The sequence below is a fragment of the Gymnodraco acuticeps genome, unplaced genomic scaffold (assembly GCF_902827175.1).
Source record: "Gymnodraco acuticeps unplaced genomic scaffold, fGymAcu1.1, whole genome shotgun sequence".
Lineage (NCBI taxonomy): Eukaryota > Metazoa > Chordata > Actinopteri > Perciformes > Bathydraconidae > Gymnodraco > Gymnodraco acuticeps.
The window spans coordinates 120,748-138,078 of record NW_022990392.1 but is presented as its reverse complement, the minus strand read 5'-3'; the positions used below and the strand labels follow the sequence as shown (position 1 = coordinate 138,078).

General features: G+C 43.2%; 1 protein-coding gene across 1 annotated transcript in view; it reads right to left on the bottom strand.

Annotated features, from left to right (window-relative positions):
• The window catches only part of LOC117551614 (neural-cadherin-like), a 508,256-nt gene extending 504,760 nt beyond the window's left edge, over positions 1-3,496 (bottom strand). The window contains exon 1 of the mRNA XM_034224543.1: positions 2,455-3,496. Within this exon, the coding sequence (XP_034080434.1) occupies positions 2,455-3,496 (1,042 nt within the window). The remainder of the gene's footprint in view (positions 1-2,454) is intronic.
• Between the last annotated feature and the right edge of the window lie 13,835 nt (positions 3,497-17,331).

Sequence of the window (17,331 nt, the reverse complement as noted above, 5' to 3'; positions counted from 1 at the left end):
TATCCGCAGGTGATAATTAACCTGTTGGTGCGGTGCCCCCCCCCGCTCCCACCCTGACATCCCAGCATCTGTTGCTGCTGGCAGCGGCAAGGCAGCAGACACAACAACACCGCCATCATTTATCCAAGCACATGAATCATCATCACCGCTGATGAATGTCACTCAATTTAACCTCTATTGTAAACAGCAGGCACTCCGACACTGCTTAGCCTGAACTCTCCTGGACTGCAGGACCCGAGCTGGGGAGAGAGAGGACGCCTGAATACTGATACTGGTAGCTGATGTAGCTACGGTTAGCGCCAGGGGAGTGACTCTGTGTTGAAAAGAGGTGTAACTATAGGGGTTAGAAGTTTTTACAATGGTCTTCACCGTATACACTTCCAGGCAACGTAATGAGGGATCAATTACCAAGATAGGGACAGTGGTGTAAAGTCTCCACATTTACTCAAGTACTGTACTCAAGCACCATTTTAAGAGACTTATTTTACTTCAGTATTTCAATTTCTTTCTACTTTGTACTTCTACCGCACTACAATTCAGAGGTAAATAATGTACTTTTACTCCACTACATGTATTTAATACCTTTAGTTACTTCACAGATCTGGATGAATGATGTGAAATCTAATCAAGTGTTAAATCAGACTTTAGTTCCACCTGGAGTAAATTCACAAGCTACCCTGCAGTATACAAAGTCATTCAAACTAGCTGCACCTTTACCAGCTTTGATGATCAATAATTATAATCAATACATATGATATTATTCTGGGCCAACCAGCTGCATGAAGACTTTTACATTTGGTACTATTAGTATATTTTGATGCCAATACTTTTGAACTTTTACTTGAGTAACATTTTGATTGCAGGACTTTACTTGTAACTCTACACTCTACTTCTACTTTTACTTAAAAGATCTGAGTACTTTTTCCACCTCTGGGAAACATAAGAAACTATGTGAGGAAATGTTCAGATACTATGTCTCCCACACATTGTATGGCGGAAAAATGATTCCTCTCTCAATTGACTAAAGTTAAACCATCAGTAAACGGTGCTTATTGCGGGGTTAAGTGCAGCCAAAAAAATCCTCATACCACGATGGAAACCCCCACATACACACTATATTTATCAAACAATGCAAATCTTCCTTTCATTAGATAGCCTACTAAACTCAGAAGTGTGGGCAAGGGACTCCCTGCCCTTTTTGCTGTATTTACATGTCTATATGTTGTACCTGTATGTCTGCTTAGCTTGTGAAAATGACTGGAACATTTGGTAAAAAGTTGGTCTGAGGTGATTTAATTTGTTAGTCAACATTTATTGTAGTAAGTTATTTTTCAGAATAATTTGTACACATCATATTATTAATAAATCAGCTATTTAAAAAGTAGTGGGGACCTGTGGCACTTACCAGAGCAGGGTGATTTCTGGTTAGATGTAGTCCAGAGTGAAGTGACATATAACCGTTACTTTTCAGAAGCCACTTGAGGTGAGTAGGGTTTCGACACACATTTACAAAAACAACTCACCATTTAGTATAATAAAAAAAAGACATTAATTAACAAATAAACTCAGGTGAAAAATCTTAAGATCCAAATGTGAGGTGAACTCATAAGGTCATCTACTGTGGAATATAATGCGCCATATAATAATATAGACTGAGAACTGTGGCTTTTCCGCCTTTTAACCCGAACAAACAATTCCCTCTGTCAATGTAAAGACTCGGCGGCCCCAACCACTACAGGTGCAGAGTGACGTCATAACGTCCAGCCACAAACAGTTCAAGCTCATTATCAATACATGATTAAAATAATAGCTTAACAGCTCTAATTAATGTAAAACAAATATTGTAGTACTTTAACCATAAATATAGATATGGGATATTCACAATTTAAACATCCAACAACTCCTGCTGCTAAATAGTAGTGAAGTTTCAAATGTAAAATCTCAAGTGTTAATGTTTTTACATTCTAAAGACTTATTTTTAAGAACTTTATTAGCAAATCTCCATGTTAGGAGGTGCTTTTTCATGATATAATATATCAAAATTGTACATATCTGTCAATTAAGGTAATTTAACCCTGAGATGACACCGTTTTAAGAGTGTTGACTTAACATGTATTGAGTTGAGCTCAGCCCTATATCTAGGGAATTCACTCTAAGGCCCATTGGTCCGTAAGCAAAGTTATAGAAAGGAAAGTCCATGTTTTATTACATCCCAATATAATCAGACCTGATGTGAATATAGTTTAGGCTCTTTGTCAAGTAATACGTTTCATATATTTGCGTATTTACGCACGCAATACTGTGACGAATTCAAACAAATTATATATGAATAAAATGATGTTCTGCTCATTGCTCAAACACCGTATTTTACTTTTTCTCTCTCTCACACACACAGCGGATCGCTCTCTCTCTCTCAAACACACACAACACACACACAAACGCGTGTCCGCTCACCTCTCTTGTCTTGCACTTTGACGCTGATCTCCACCAGAGGCTCCGTCTCTCGGTCCAGTTTCCGTGATATCACTATATCCCCGCTGTCCCGGCTCACGCTCACCGGTGAGCTCTCCGCGTCGGGCTCCATCAGCTCAAACGCTGCGGCCTGAAACCTCACCGGGTTCAGGTTCATCACCACTGACCCGATCCCTGCGTCCTCGGACACGTTGATTAAAACGGGGCTGTCTGACTCCAGTACTGACCTGGACCTTCGCGCTGGCACTTTTATTTGCGACCCCCCCTGCTGGGTGTTCAGAGAGGGCGCCACGGGCCACTGGCGTGGATTGATCTCCACATCTTTACCCTGGCTCGTGCGAGGTGGCCACCCGCGGTCCCGAGCAAACACTTTAAACTTAATCGGTTCATCCAGACCGAGGATGGAGTCCACCAGGAGGATGTCTCCGGTTTTGGGCACCGCATAGAAACTCCCGTTCCTGGGCAAGGCGAAGTAGATGAGCTCCGCGTTCTTACCGCTGTCCCCGTCCCGCGCGGTCACAGTGTAGATCGCCGTGCGGAGTGCAGTGGCATCATCCAGGCTCAGCTTCACATCATTCCCAGTGAAAGTAGGCTGGTGGTCGTTGGTGTCCAGGACGTCCACCTTGATGGACGCCACCTCAGTGACAACCGGGGACTGCTCTTCCACTTCCCGGGAGAGTCCCGCGCATTGCCCGCAACACAACCCGAGACTCAGCGCGTACTCACCCCGCTGCTCCCGATCCAGAACCGCAGAAGTCTTGAGTAAAATATGCCCCCGTTTGTTGTGCGCAAAGACCCGGAAATTCACGCTCCCGTCTCCCAGGAGTTTAAAGTGCGCCGCGAATTCCCCTGTACCACACAGCCGCTCCGAGTTGAGCCGCTTCAACGGGACACTCAGTCCGTTGACCCGCGAGCCCGGAGACGAGTTCTCAAACACATGGCCGTGGAAGAAAGGCACCTGGTTCACGGTCCTGTTCCCGTGAGCGCACGAAACCAAAAAAGGTAGAAATGCGACCCAAATCATGACTGGATATCTCACTGGCTCCACTGCACTAAAGCGCTCGTGCCACGCCGAAATCCATGGGTGATCCTTGGGGATACATCTCCTCCTTGCTTTAAATATTCAAAACTTCCATTCAATTGGAACGCGGATATGTGTTGACACCATACTTCATGTCGACAGATAACTTTGTCTCTGTGTGTGCGTCCTCCTCTCCTGCTCCTCTCTGTCTGCTGTCTCACGAGCAGCGCTGTGTGTCTCTGCGCGTCCCAGAAAAAAAAAATCCTTCTTAGCAGCTCGAGTGCGCGCCTACCGCCGTTCCCTTCCTCGCTCTCTTTTTTCGTGCGCTCTTTCCGACACACTTAATCCGTCTTGCTTCCGAGTTGCTGCACACTGCGCGCAGCCATGCACCGGCTCGCTGTAGAGATGGATCAGCCCTGTTGTTAAAGCGAGTCTGTGCCACTCAGAATGCACGGGTGGGACGTGGTTCATCGCACAGAACCGGCTGCTTTACGCATGCATTGCCAGAGCATCCAGACGCAATGCATCTGAGAGAGTGATGCAGTGGGAGCAGATTCTCTTGTCGGGAATACACTTCTCAGCAAGAGGGCTGCGAGTTCTCACTTGCATTGCCAACAACGTGCACGTGTGTGCGTGTGTGTGTGCGTGTGTGTGTGTGTGTGTCAGGGGGGATCCTCGGGGAAACATCCCCGACCTCCCTTCTCCCACTGATCAATGCCCAGTCTTGCACGTCCAGATCCATCACTCCTCTTTCCAATAACGCGTCAGTCCATTGGATTAAAATAATGTAAAAATCGATCAGTTTAAAACGCCTCCAGGGGGGGCAAAGAGAAAATAAAGGATGGAGGACTCTAAGAGCTGTCTTTGTGTCACAGGAGAAGTGCCTTATTTAAACGTGTTCATCACACACTGGCTTTTTGTTGGAGCGTTGTGTCTCAAGGGGAGCCCAGGCAACATGAACAAGAGTTCCACATTCAATATAACAGATATTCACACACTTATCCCCCACATGAACATATCATTCAAATGGAGGAGCCTCTTCTCACCCCTGCTACATCTCCAAAGCATGCTGCACGATCATTATCCCATCCAGCAGCAGTCTCCTTCTTCTCTTTGTGTGTGTGCTGTTTGAACTCCTACTCACTAAAGCACTGCAACCTGTGCAGTTTTGAAAAAGTTTCAAATCAGCAGTGTTTGAAACTTTCAAGACACCAAAACTGTGTTCATACACTTTCGTAAAATAATAGTTTGCGATTGTGTGGGACTGAATTTATATCGCCGATTAGCATAACATTTAAAAATCAGAATGTAACAAGAGGTGGTTGATAACGCCATCTACCCTTAAATGGTTTGGCAGGCTGTGTCCATGTGTAAAAGGGGTGTTATAACAATGTAATTACAGTGTTTGGTGTTGTATTTATATAACAGCATGGTGTGGGTGCAATATTGGTCTGATAATAATAGTGTGATATAGGTGTAATAATAGTATAACATGGGTTTGATATGGGTGTAATAGATGTGTGACAACAGTGCAAATACGGTGTAATAACAGTGTTGATATGTGATTGCCCATTAAGGGTTAATACATGGGTACAAAGCTAATTAATTTAGATAAGTTAATGTTTTAGTGTGCAGCTTGTAGCCTTGGCTGAACTTGAGATATTTTCCCACTTGAAGCACAAAAGCTGCATTCATTTCATTCGTTTAAGGCTTGTTTACGTTCTGTTCTGGAAATGAGTGACCTATCATCTCTTACTCATAGCCAACAGGCAAACATTTTTACCTTATATAATGATTCCCGATAATATGTGTTGCCGAATAATAATTAAAACAAATTGTATTCACAGCAAAGTAAACAATATAAAGTCAGATATTAAAGTGTTTAATTACTGATTTGTTTTGATGCAATGCCTGATACATACATTATGGGGGGAAAACTGCAATTATATTATGTAGAAGTCTTCAGGGGAAGTACAACTTATACATATTCAATATTACCTCATTTTAATACAAATACATCAACATTGGGGAGCAATTAATTACTTGTTATGGGATTATCAGGATACAAAAAAAGATAATTATATTCCCTTACTGTAACGTGAAAAAATATGTAATCAGAATACTTACACATTTCTTTAAAAATGAGGATTACTACCATAATTACAATGTTACAAAAAAAAAAGCTAAAAGAGTGTTAGTTGTAAAGGATCAGATGTTATCTCTTCTCTGTGAGCTGTACTGTTCTGTAGGATAATACTTTAAGTGTGAATCTATACGCCTACTGCCTGCATCTGCTTTATGGTTTTCACTTTCTTTGCTTCATTTGTTCGGTTTTGTATTCAGTAGGTGAATCTATATGTTCATAGTGTTTGTGAGCTCAACTATGTGCATTCAAATCAATGTGTTCCCTTCAGAAGGAGTTTCTATTTCCCAGCCTAGTTAATTTCCTGAAACAGATCATTAAATATATAGAAATGACATAGGATTTTTTTCATTTCGATTTGGATCTCATTGATGTTTACAGGTAGTTTTTTGGAATTTATCATATAAAGAAGCAAATTCTTCATGAATATGATTTTTTGACTTGATGTTCTTTGGATCTTTATAATATCTTATCTGCATAATATATTTGTATAAAAGAGCTTGGTTCTGTGCCTTTACACCCTGAGTTGAAGTTTATGGTATTGTGCAGAACAGCTTGGAAACATATTGTGTTATTTTGTAAGGATTTGTCCGTAGCCACATTGATAATTTCAGTTGGTATTTCTCTAATATAAAATCTGTCATATGAAGCGCATTGTCATAAACACATCCTCAAATCCAAAACAAGCCGAGGGAAAGAGAGAGCGACGGACAGAGATAGATCTGGTCAGCTGTTAAGCCTGACTGTAGAGTAATATTCCCCACTGGCAGCGACAATGGCCCAGTGAGCACAGACTGAATCATCCTTCCTCTCATGTCTCTGTGTCTATGTTTGTTGGATTTAAAATAAAACCCAATATGCAAAGAATCCCCGATAACTGTTGGCTTATTCATATTGCAGTGTTGAGCCTGTCAGTATTACTGGACGGCTTTTGAGCTCATCACGTCTCTGCTGAAGTGACATATTTCAGTCTGCTAGCCAATGGACATTTTGAAGAAAGTGATATCATCTGACAAACAACACTGTCACACACTTGATATTGAACTGGACATGTTGTCGAGTATTCTCTGTGCTGAAATGCCGTTGGGCAAAATAATAGGATTGCAGTGCCTCTTTGCTTTAGCACACTGAAGGAGGTCTGGCAGGGAGAGCAATGTTCAGAGGGTTCAAACGCTTGTGGGTTTAAGTGTGTGTTATTGAGTCTATCAAGAAAAATAATATATGTCACAAATAAGAGCAGCACAAAAGAAAACCAAACGGCAGCCTCCATGTTGAAATACAATCTCATTAAGACGTTTGATCCAACCGTTGTTTTTTATGACTCTTCTGAAACTCCCAAGATAACCAAAATTAGGAAAATATCTGTCACACGATAAAAAACATAACGTTGTACTAACCATATACGGCATCATATTTCGGAGTTGTATGTCAGCAGCAACAACCAAAACAATGATGAGTCCAGAAAGAAAATACGGCTGGCCTCTTTCAAAATTATAAATGAAACTGCAGTGAAACATTGTCCATCAACTTTGACTCTAACATTACATGTGACTTGTTAGACGCTTTTATCCAAAGATACTTACATACTGTGGACAATCCCCACAGAAGCAATTTTGGGGTGAAGTGTCTTGCTGACTGCAGTGGGGTTTGAACCTGTGCTCCCCTGATCCGAATACCAACGCACTAGTCCACAGGCACATAAGCCAGCATTATTGATGATAACACATACGCCCTATGCTCTCCAGTAATAATACATCTCCAATACTTCTGCTTTCTTTGCCTTTTCACTGCCATGCAAGTCGTGGCTAAAATCTGCCCTGGAATACGGGAAGAAGTTGTGGTCAAACTGGTAATGTGATTCATTTGCGTTTTTATTTGTGTTAAGGTTTTGACACGCTAACATTGAAAGCCCTTGTTTTTAGTAAAGAAATATCTCCTTTACCCAGTATTAGTGCTTCCATTACATTATCTAGTTGATGATTTTATCCAAAGCTTACATACACTTCAATGCTGGAGACATGCCAGGAGCCATTTGGGGTTAAGTATCTTGCCCCAGGACACTTCGGCATTTTGAGACACTCGTTACCCCCCTGAGCCAAAGCCGTCCTTAGTTATGAATCCCATTTTCCCCAATTTGTCCAACCCTGATAAGAATTGATCTGGTGTAAGATACTTTATAAGTTTTTCCGCAGAGTATCCAGATGCATTTTACCATCAAAGCCATCATTCTTTTGTTCCTTCTAATCATGATCGAGGGCCAACCAATATTGTCATATTACGATCCCTTGTCATAAAGTTTGGCCGCCTCCAAAAGTGATTGGCAACGTGAGAATGGTTGGCACTCAACCTGTCATTTTCCATTCATTATCCTGACAGCTGACAGACTGCGCTGAGGATCATTCAAATCCGTGCAGACTCACTAAATCTCAATAAAGTGGAACGTCAATCTGGCTCGGTATCCACCAAGCAGTTCTCAAGTCTGGGGTTTGTCCCTCTAGAACAAGAACAAGCTGTTAGATTGACACAACACACACTCCCCTAACTGCCATTGATTATTCCGCCCGCCCATTTTAACAACCTACCCATTCTTTATTCTCTTTCTATCTTTGTCTGTCCTTTCTTTTTGCATTGTCTTTGCAAAACCAGATTTCAATTAATGGATTATCAGCTTTTGATCCTCAAAAAAATCAAATGAAGCTTCAGCCTAAAGCTTGTCTGAGACACACACACACACACACACACACACACACACACACACACACACACACACACACACACACACACACACACACACACACACACACACACACACACACACACACACACACACACACACACACACACACACACACACACACACACACACACACACACACCACACACACACACACACACCACACACACACCACACACACACACACACACACACACACACACACACACACACACACACACACACACACACACACACACACACACACACAGGGAGAACAGATATAGCATTTCTCAAGTGCTTGGCAGAGAAAAGAGAGGAAGGTGGGAGTTCATTATCCAGACATACAATTTCTCTCTCTCTCCCACCTGCAACAGGCTAGCCATCAGGGGAAATATCTTGATAGGACGATAAAGAAAACAGAGAGAGGGAATATGATCAGTAGTGCTTTGGAGAGTCGCCAATTGGACGTTGCTGCAAACACAATCTGTAGATTCACTGGGCTGTAAATTGGCTGGGTATAATGTCAGTGTGTGCGCTGGTGTCTGTGTGTGGGTGTGTCAGAAGTGCATAGGGACATTCAGGAATGCTAGCCTGGAGCTTGGAGTATACGAACCAAACAAACAAACAAACTGACATACAAAGAAACACATACAGTTTCTGAAACGTATCTTGGTCTTTGTCATAAGAGGCTTAAACATGCTTTTAATCTGATATGTAAGATTTTTTTAATGTTACTCCAACTCTTTTTTTCTCCCATGAATGGGTTTCGTTAGATTACAACATCAATAAAAATAAAACAGAAACTATACCTAACTTTAATTGTAGTTTAAAATTAAAGAGGCCCTTTAATGCTTTTGGCTTTTCCTTTCCTGTAGTGTGATCTATACGTTTCTGTGCATATAAATGGTCTGCAGAGGCCAAACACACAACCCCCCCCCCCCTGCCTGAAACGCCTCCATTGGAATCCTTGTTTTACTTCTGTAACATAGTGACATCAATGTGTAATAGTTGCGCGTCTATAGGCTAGCGCCCCCAACACCTTGTACACTCTAAAAAAAAAAATACACCGGCTCTACTTAAATAAATTCAGGTAACAATTTGCGTTGATCTTTTTAAGTAGTTCCAACTGAATCGATTATTAAATTAATCCGAGTACCCATTTATAAATCTGATTAACTCAATTAGTTCAGTACTACAAACATAATTTGCTTTCACCTTTAAAAACTAAATTAAATTGAACCAATGTACATTTTAATCGTAAAGATGGAGTGATATCAAGTTTTTTTTTGAAGCTATTGTACATACTACTCAAAAATGTCCATGCAAATTGTTACCTTAATTTGTTTGAGTATTAGAAACTCATTTCTTTGAGTCAAAAACGATATAGACATTTCAGTTCCACTTTTTAGCAGTTTATTTTAAAATGTTCTTTACACAATTACCTTTTTATAGCAAATGTTCTCAAATATGAAATAAAAGTAAATACAAAAATTGAAATAAAGGCATGAACGTTTTTAACATCTCTTTTGGGTAGTTAAGTTGGGTTAAGTGCGTATATTAGCCCATTAGCATCACACAGGCTCTTGACGCATCCGAGATTTGAAGGACTTCTGTTCCTTCAATCACTTTTCTTGCATCCGCACCACTGGTCAAGACAGTCTTCAGCACCTCATTGCTAACTTCCACTTCACCACTGTGTTTTTAGTGCAATCAGATTTGAAAATTGAATTGTGTTTCAGGTACTGAAAACACAAGTTACAGTATGATTTAAGCATCTTCTTTACTTACTTAAGTTTTCCTTGAAGAGATCCTCCTTTTCACGAAGACACACCACCAAGCAACGGATAGCAACCTTCTTTCCACCGAATCATCCTTAAAAGAACATTTTAATGTTGAGAAAGAAAAACAAAAGGCTTGTTTGCAAAAACTGAACTTGCCGAGCATTGTCAGTTGCTGTTCATATTTATTTTAAATCAGTTTTCATCAAATGTAACGTTAATTCTAACAAGAAAATCAATCAATGTTTATATATATAGCCCAATATCACAAATGTTACATTTGTCTCAGTGTGTTGTGGAAATATTTTCCAAGGCCCATAACTTTGACCCAGTTTATCAGTTCAAACTGTCCTGACTGAGCTCACGCACCTCGTAACCTTGGCTGCTGTGCTCTCAGTGTTCTGTCTCCCTGTTCCTGCCTGTTGACGTCAGCTGATAGAGGTGTTATGATTCTATGTTCCTGCCTGTTGGCGTCAGCTGATAGAGGTGTTATGATTTTATCTTGTTATGCAGCAGTTTGATGATGCTCTCAGAACTAGTTAAATACATGGGTCTGAGGTAGAGTTCTTTAGAATTGACGTGGCAACCCACCCGTGCAGTCTCACCGGGACTGCTGTGATTTGTGATGTGAATGCTCCGGCCGAAACTCCAATAAATCATCAGTGTTTTGACATCAAAGCTACTGCTCCTACCGTGTCTCCTTCCTGAGTCGGTGACACCCACTGCATTGCTACACAGAAGTTTCCCTTACACAGTGGACTTCACAGTTTGTACAGAATATCAGTATGACAATACGACACCCTCTGTCCTTAGACCCTCACATCGTACAAGGAAAAACTTCCAGAGAAAACCCACAGTTTAAAGGGGAAAATGGGAGAAACCTCAGGGAGAGCAACAGAGGAGGGATCCCTCTCCCAGGACGGACAGACGTGCAATAGATGCCGTGTGTAAATCGAAAAGATAATACATTTACAAGATAGGTAGATCAACATAGGTTTGTAGTCTAGTAACAGTACTTCAAAAGTTACTAAGAAATGGTCGGATAAAGCAGGATTATGCGGTTCGACTAATAGTTGCTCAATTTCAATACCATAAGTCAGAACAAGGTCGAGAGTGTGATTATAGCAGTGGGTTGGTTTATTTACACTCTGACAGAAACTAACAGAATCTAATATAGAGTTAAATGCGACAGTAAGGCTATTTTTATCATCGTCAACATGAATATTAAAGTCACCTACGATAATTACTTTATCTGTTTTAAGTACCAAAGTTGATAAAAACTCAGAGAATTCTGATAAGAATTCTGAATAAGGACCTGGTGCACGGTACACTGTAACAAATAAGATTGGCTGCAACGTTTTCCAGGTCGGATGCGTAAGACTAAAAACGAGGCTTTCAAAGGAGGTATAATTTAATTTTGGTTTAGTATTGATAAGTAAACTTGAGTCAAAGATTGCTGCAACTCCACCTCCTCGGCCCGTGCCTCGGGCAATATGAGTATTGATATGGCTGGGTGGAGTGGCCTCATTTATACTGACATATTCTTCATGTCTCAACCAAGTTTCAGTGAGACAGCATATATCAATATTATAATCTGATATTAAATCATTTACCAATATTGCTTTAGATGCTAGAGATCTTATGTTTAAGAGACCACATTTAATCTTCCTGTTTTGTTGCACTGTAGTAGATGTTACATTTATTAGATTATTATCTATGACACCTATTAGCTTTTACCTTAAATTGTCCTTGGGCAGACACACACACCGTTAATATTGGGTATTTTATTGGGTTCAGGATTCCTATGAATGACTGCCTAGGAGAGAGCGCAGAGAAGCGTGTAAGACTGCGACTCCGCCTCCTGTAAAAAAAAATATATATAGGCCTATATACATACTGTATTACAAATAATGAACTTTGACTGCAACTGTGAAACAAAGGATACAGGAGGATACAAACAACTATCTAATCAGTTTGCTATGCATGCTACAGTAGGTCCCAAAAAAGGTCCCATGTCATGCTTTTCCGGTTATTATCCGTCCCCTTGTGTGTTATGACAACACGTTCTCACTCCCAACCCGTCACATATTGACAGTCGGTCAGGGCCCCTCCCCGTCACTCTATTACGGACAGGGTACCCCTTGAGAGTCAGTTTTCAACGGGCAGGGCGTCCCATAGACCTTCATAGACCTCCCATAGCGTTGATAATCGACGCCATGAGAACGCTCCCCGACGGTCGGTTGTTATTGTCAATATTAATATAATAATTATTTATTTTTTAATAGTCACACTCGATTTCGCTGTTGCCCCAGCTGGTTGACACCTCTTTTAGCAGAAACAAAGGCTACATTAATGTATTAAATCGATGTTAATCCATATGTGTGGTTGTGGAATTAATGGAAGTGCCGTTGTGCCAGGCAACGCAATAATTTACAAACTCTTCAACTACAACATTTTAGAAGGCCTCACGAAATACTTTAATGTAAATTAAAATGTAAATGTGAAGGGATGTGTGTGATGTGGTGATTGACATTATTCACCTCTCTGGGGGGGAAGGAGCCGGAGCTTGTGCGGGAGGTGGAGCGTTACCAGTTGGCTCTGGTTGGGCTCACCTCTACGCACAGCGTCGGCTCTGGAACCTTACTTCTGGATAGGGGTTGGACTCTATTCTTCTCCGGAGTTGCTCAAGGTGTGAGGCGCCGGGCGGGTGTGGGGATACTCACAAGTCCCCGGTTAGGTGCTTCGTTGTTGGAGTTTACCCCAGTGGACGAGAGGGTCGCCTCCCTACGCCTGCGGGTTATGGGGGGGAAAACTCTGACTGTTGTGTGTGCTTATGCACCCAACAGCAGTTCAGAGTATACGGCCTTCTTGGAGACCCTGGAAAGAGTCCTGTATGGGGCTCCTGAAGGGGACTCTTTAATCTTGCTGGGAGACTTCAACGCACATGTGGGCAATGATGGAGACACTTGGAGGGGCGTGATTGGGAGGAACGGCCCCCCTGATCTGAACCGGAGTGGTGGTTTGTTACTGGACTTCTGTGCTAGTCATGGATTGGCCATAACAAACACCATGTTCGAACATAAGGATGCTCATAAGTGTACGTGGTACCAGAGCACCCTAGGCAGAAGGTCCACGATCGATTTCGTTATCGTATCATCGGACCTGAGGCCGTATGTTTTGGACACTCGGGTAAAGAGAGGGGCGGAGTTGTCAACTGATCACCATCTGGTGGTGAGTTGGGTCGAGTGGCGGGGGGAAGCCTCTGGATAGACCTGGTAAGCCCAAACGTGTAGTTCGGGTGAACTGGGAACGTCTGGAGGAGGCCCAAGTTCAGGAGGCCTTCAACTCACACCTCCGGCGGAGCTTTTCGGGCATTCCTGTGGAGGTTGGGGACATTGAACCAGAGTGGTCGGTGTTCAAAGCCTCTATTGCCGAAGCCGCGGCGGGGAGCTGTGGTCTCAAGGTCCTAGGTGCCTCAAGGGGCGGTAACCCTCGAACCTCCTGGTGGACACCGGTGGTCAGGGAAGCCGTCCGACTGAAGAAGGAGGCCTTCAGGGATTTGTTATCCCGGGGGACTCCCGAGGCAGTTGCAAGGTACCGACAGGCCCGAAGGGCAGCAGCCTCATCCGTGGCCGAGGCAAAGGCAGCGGGTGTGGGAGAAGTTCGGAGAAGACATGGAGAAGGACTTTCGGGCGGCACCAAAGTTGTTCTGGAAAACTGTCCGACACCTCAGGAGGGGGAAGCAGGGAACCATCCAAGCTGTGTACAGTAAGGATGGGACGTTGTTGACCTCAACTGATGGAGTGTTAGGGCGTTGGAAGGAACACTTTGAGGAACTCCTGAACCCGACAACTCCGCCCTCTATGTTAGAGGCAGAGCTGGAGTATGACGGGGGATCAACACCAATCTCCCGGGGGGAGGTCACTGAGGTCGTCAAACAACTCCACAGTGGCAAAGCCCCGGGGGTGGATGAGATCCGCCCGGAAATGCTGAAGGCTCTGGGTGTTGAGGGACTGTCATGGTTGACACGTCTCATCAACGTTGCGTGGAAGTCGGAAACGGTACCGAAGGAGTGGCAGACCGGGGGTGGTGGTCCCCCTTTTTAAAAAGGGGGATCAGAGGGTGTGTGCCAATTACAGAGGCATCACACTACTCAGCCTCCCCGGGAAAGTTTACTCTAAGGTACTCGAAAGGAGGGTCAGGCCGATTGTCGAACCTCAGATTGAGGAGGAACAATGCGGATTCCGTCCTGGTCGTGGAACGACGGATCAGCTTTTTACTCTCGCAAGGATCCTGGAGGGGGCCTGGGAGTACGCTTATCCGGTCTACATGTGTTTTGTAGACTTGGAGAAGGCGTATGACCGAGTTCCCAGGGAGTTACTGTGGGAGGTGCTGCGGGAGTATGGGGTGAGGGGGTCTCTACTCAGGGCCATCCAATCTCTGTACTCCCAAAGCGAGAGCTGTGTCCGGGTCCTCGGCAGTAAGTCGGACCCATTTCCGGTGAGGGTTGGCCTCCGCCAGGGCTGCGCTTTGTCACCAATCCTGTTTGTAATATACATGGATCGGATTTCGAGGCGTAGTCATGGGGGAGGGGGTCTGCAGTTCGGTGGACTAAGGATTGCACCACTGCTTTTTGCAGATGATGTGGTTCTAATGGCTTCATCGGTCTGCGACCTTCAGCACTCACTGGATCGGTTCGCAACCGAGTGTGAAGCGGCTGGGATGAGGATCAGCACCTCCAAATCTGAGGCCATGGTTCTCAGCAGGAAACCGATGGACTGTCCACTTCAAGTAGGGAATGAGTCCTTACCCCAAGTGAAGGAGTTCAAGTATCTCGGGGTCTTGTTCTCGAGTGAGGGAACAATGGAGCGTGAGATGGGCCGGAGAATCGGAGCAGCGGGAGCGGGTACTGCAGTCGCTTTACCGCACCGTTGTGACGAAAAGGGAGCTGAGCCAGAAGGCAAAGCTCTCTGTCTACCGGGCCATTTTCGTTCCTACCCTCACCTATGGTCATGAAGGATGGGTCATGACCGAAAGAACGAGATCGCGGATACAAGCGGCCGAGATGGGTTTTCTCCGCAGGGTGGCTGGTGTCTCCCTTAGGGATAAGGTGAGAAGTTCGGTCATCAGGGAGGGACTCGGAGTTGAGCCGCTCCTCCTTCGCGTCGAAAGGAGCCAGTTGAGGTGGTTCGGGCACCTAGTTAGGATGCCACCTGGGCGCCTCCCTAGGGAGGTGTTCCAGGCACGTCCAGCTGGGAAGAGACCAAGGGGTAGACCTAGGACCAGGTGGAGGGATTATATCTCTTCGCTGGCCTGGGAGCGCCTTGGGATCCCCCAGTCAGAGCTGGTTGATGTCGCCAGGGAAAATAAAGTTTGGGGCTCTCTGCTGGAACTGCTACCCCCGCGACCCGACCATGGATAAGCGGAAGAAGATGGATGGATGGATGGATGGGTTCGGGTTATTGTTCCGCACGGACATTTTAGTTAACCGGACTTCCTGTTGATGTGAAATCCGAAAACATTTTTTTTAAATAAAATTTAAATTCCGAGTTTGCTTGCTTTTCTCGTTGGAGGTCATCACATAACGGCATTGTAATACACGGTTCGGCTGCATTGAATATTACATATCTGCCGTAGTTCGCTATTTTTAGAGCCCCGATGAGAAGACTTCTAGACAAACAGGAAGAACTGCCGCCGAAACTGAATATGTGACGTGGGTCATAAATATATCAATTAAACAAAATCTTCAATTTCTCTTCACAATATAAGTCTCCTTGCAGTATCAACATTAATTCGGCTGACTTTTATATTTGATCCAATCGGTATATTGCTATATTAACACCATAACGGTGCACAGCTGATAGAAAGGGACACCTGGTGGTTAAAGCACGTTATTGAAATGTATTATTTGTATTATTAGATATTAATAGGAGACACAGACAGACAAACTAATAAGGCTTTATTTAAACATTAAATAATACTTTAGGTTAAGGTCTTGTTTTGAATAAGAAAAAAGCTTTGGGGGTATAAATATTAAGCCTGACAAAGTACTAATATATTGCTTTCCTGCAATGTTAACTACTGTATGTTTAAGCACTTATTTTAACTGATATTATACATATGTGTTATACTCTTATAAGATGTATGTAGATAGTATAATAAATGTGCAGAATACTACAGTTTTGGAGGTATACACACATATTGATAGATGTCTTGTAATGCACTGTTGAGGAACCTGTGACACAAGTTGTTCATCTCCGACCTTGTCAGGTATTGAACAATCAATACATAAAGAACACAGAATTATTAAATATAAAAACATTATACTAAATGATTTACAAATAAACACCACTGCATATTTACAACTGTTACACATGCTGATGTAACGCAAATGTTTCCAACTTGGGATCAATAAAGTATATATTATCTTTAGATGATCGATGGCTATTGCCATATTTGCAACATTTGCCTCTGAACCTTGACAAGTGCATGTTTCAGGCTTATCAATTAACAACAGGAGGGGTCACAAACATAAGACCAACTGTTAAATAAAGCTCTTCTGACCTTAGCTGGCATGTGGGTATATATTAATGCTGCCCATTATGGGCACAAGCAATTTTCACCCATTTATTAATTATATGTTTTAAATGTGAGTGTTTCCTATCCCCTAAACCTCCAGGGATGTACACAGTTTAATATTGGCAACTTCTTATTATGGGAAATACGAAAACGTCTTTTAAAACTACAATTCCCAGCAGAGACGTGCCATAGAACATGTTGCGAAACACACAATAGCCAGCATGTGTAGTTCTGGGGACGGGAGGGGGGGACGGGGTGGACCCGTTCAAATCCAGTTTTGGACAGTCTGCCGTGGTTTCATCCCATTTCAAAGTGCTGTTCGACGCTCGGCGTAACCCTCGGCGCACACTCAAACATCCAATCACAGAGCTTGAGGACTATCACAGGGTTTGTCAAGCGAAGCGGAGAGAATACTTACTTCCGGGTGTACAATTCTCTAAAGCAAGTTGCAACTGAGCTGCTCCGACCCTCGGTCCTGACGGACTCCAACTTGTGTTTATTAATCAAACAAATAAATAAACACAAGGATAATTATGTGTTATTGTTGAGTAAATAACAGTGTGTGGTTTAGAAAAGAATACAAAATTAGAAGGAAACAACGATAAAACAACAGATTTCAGTA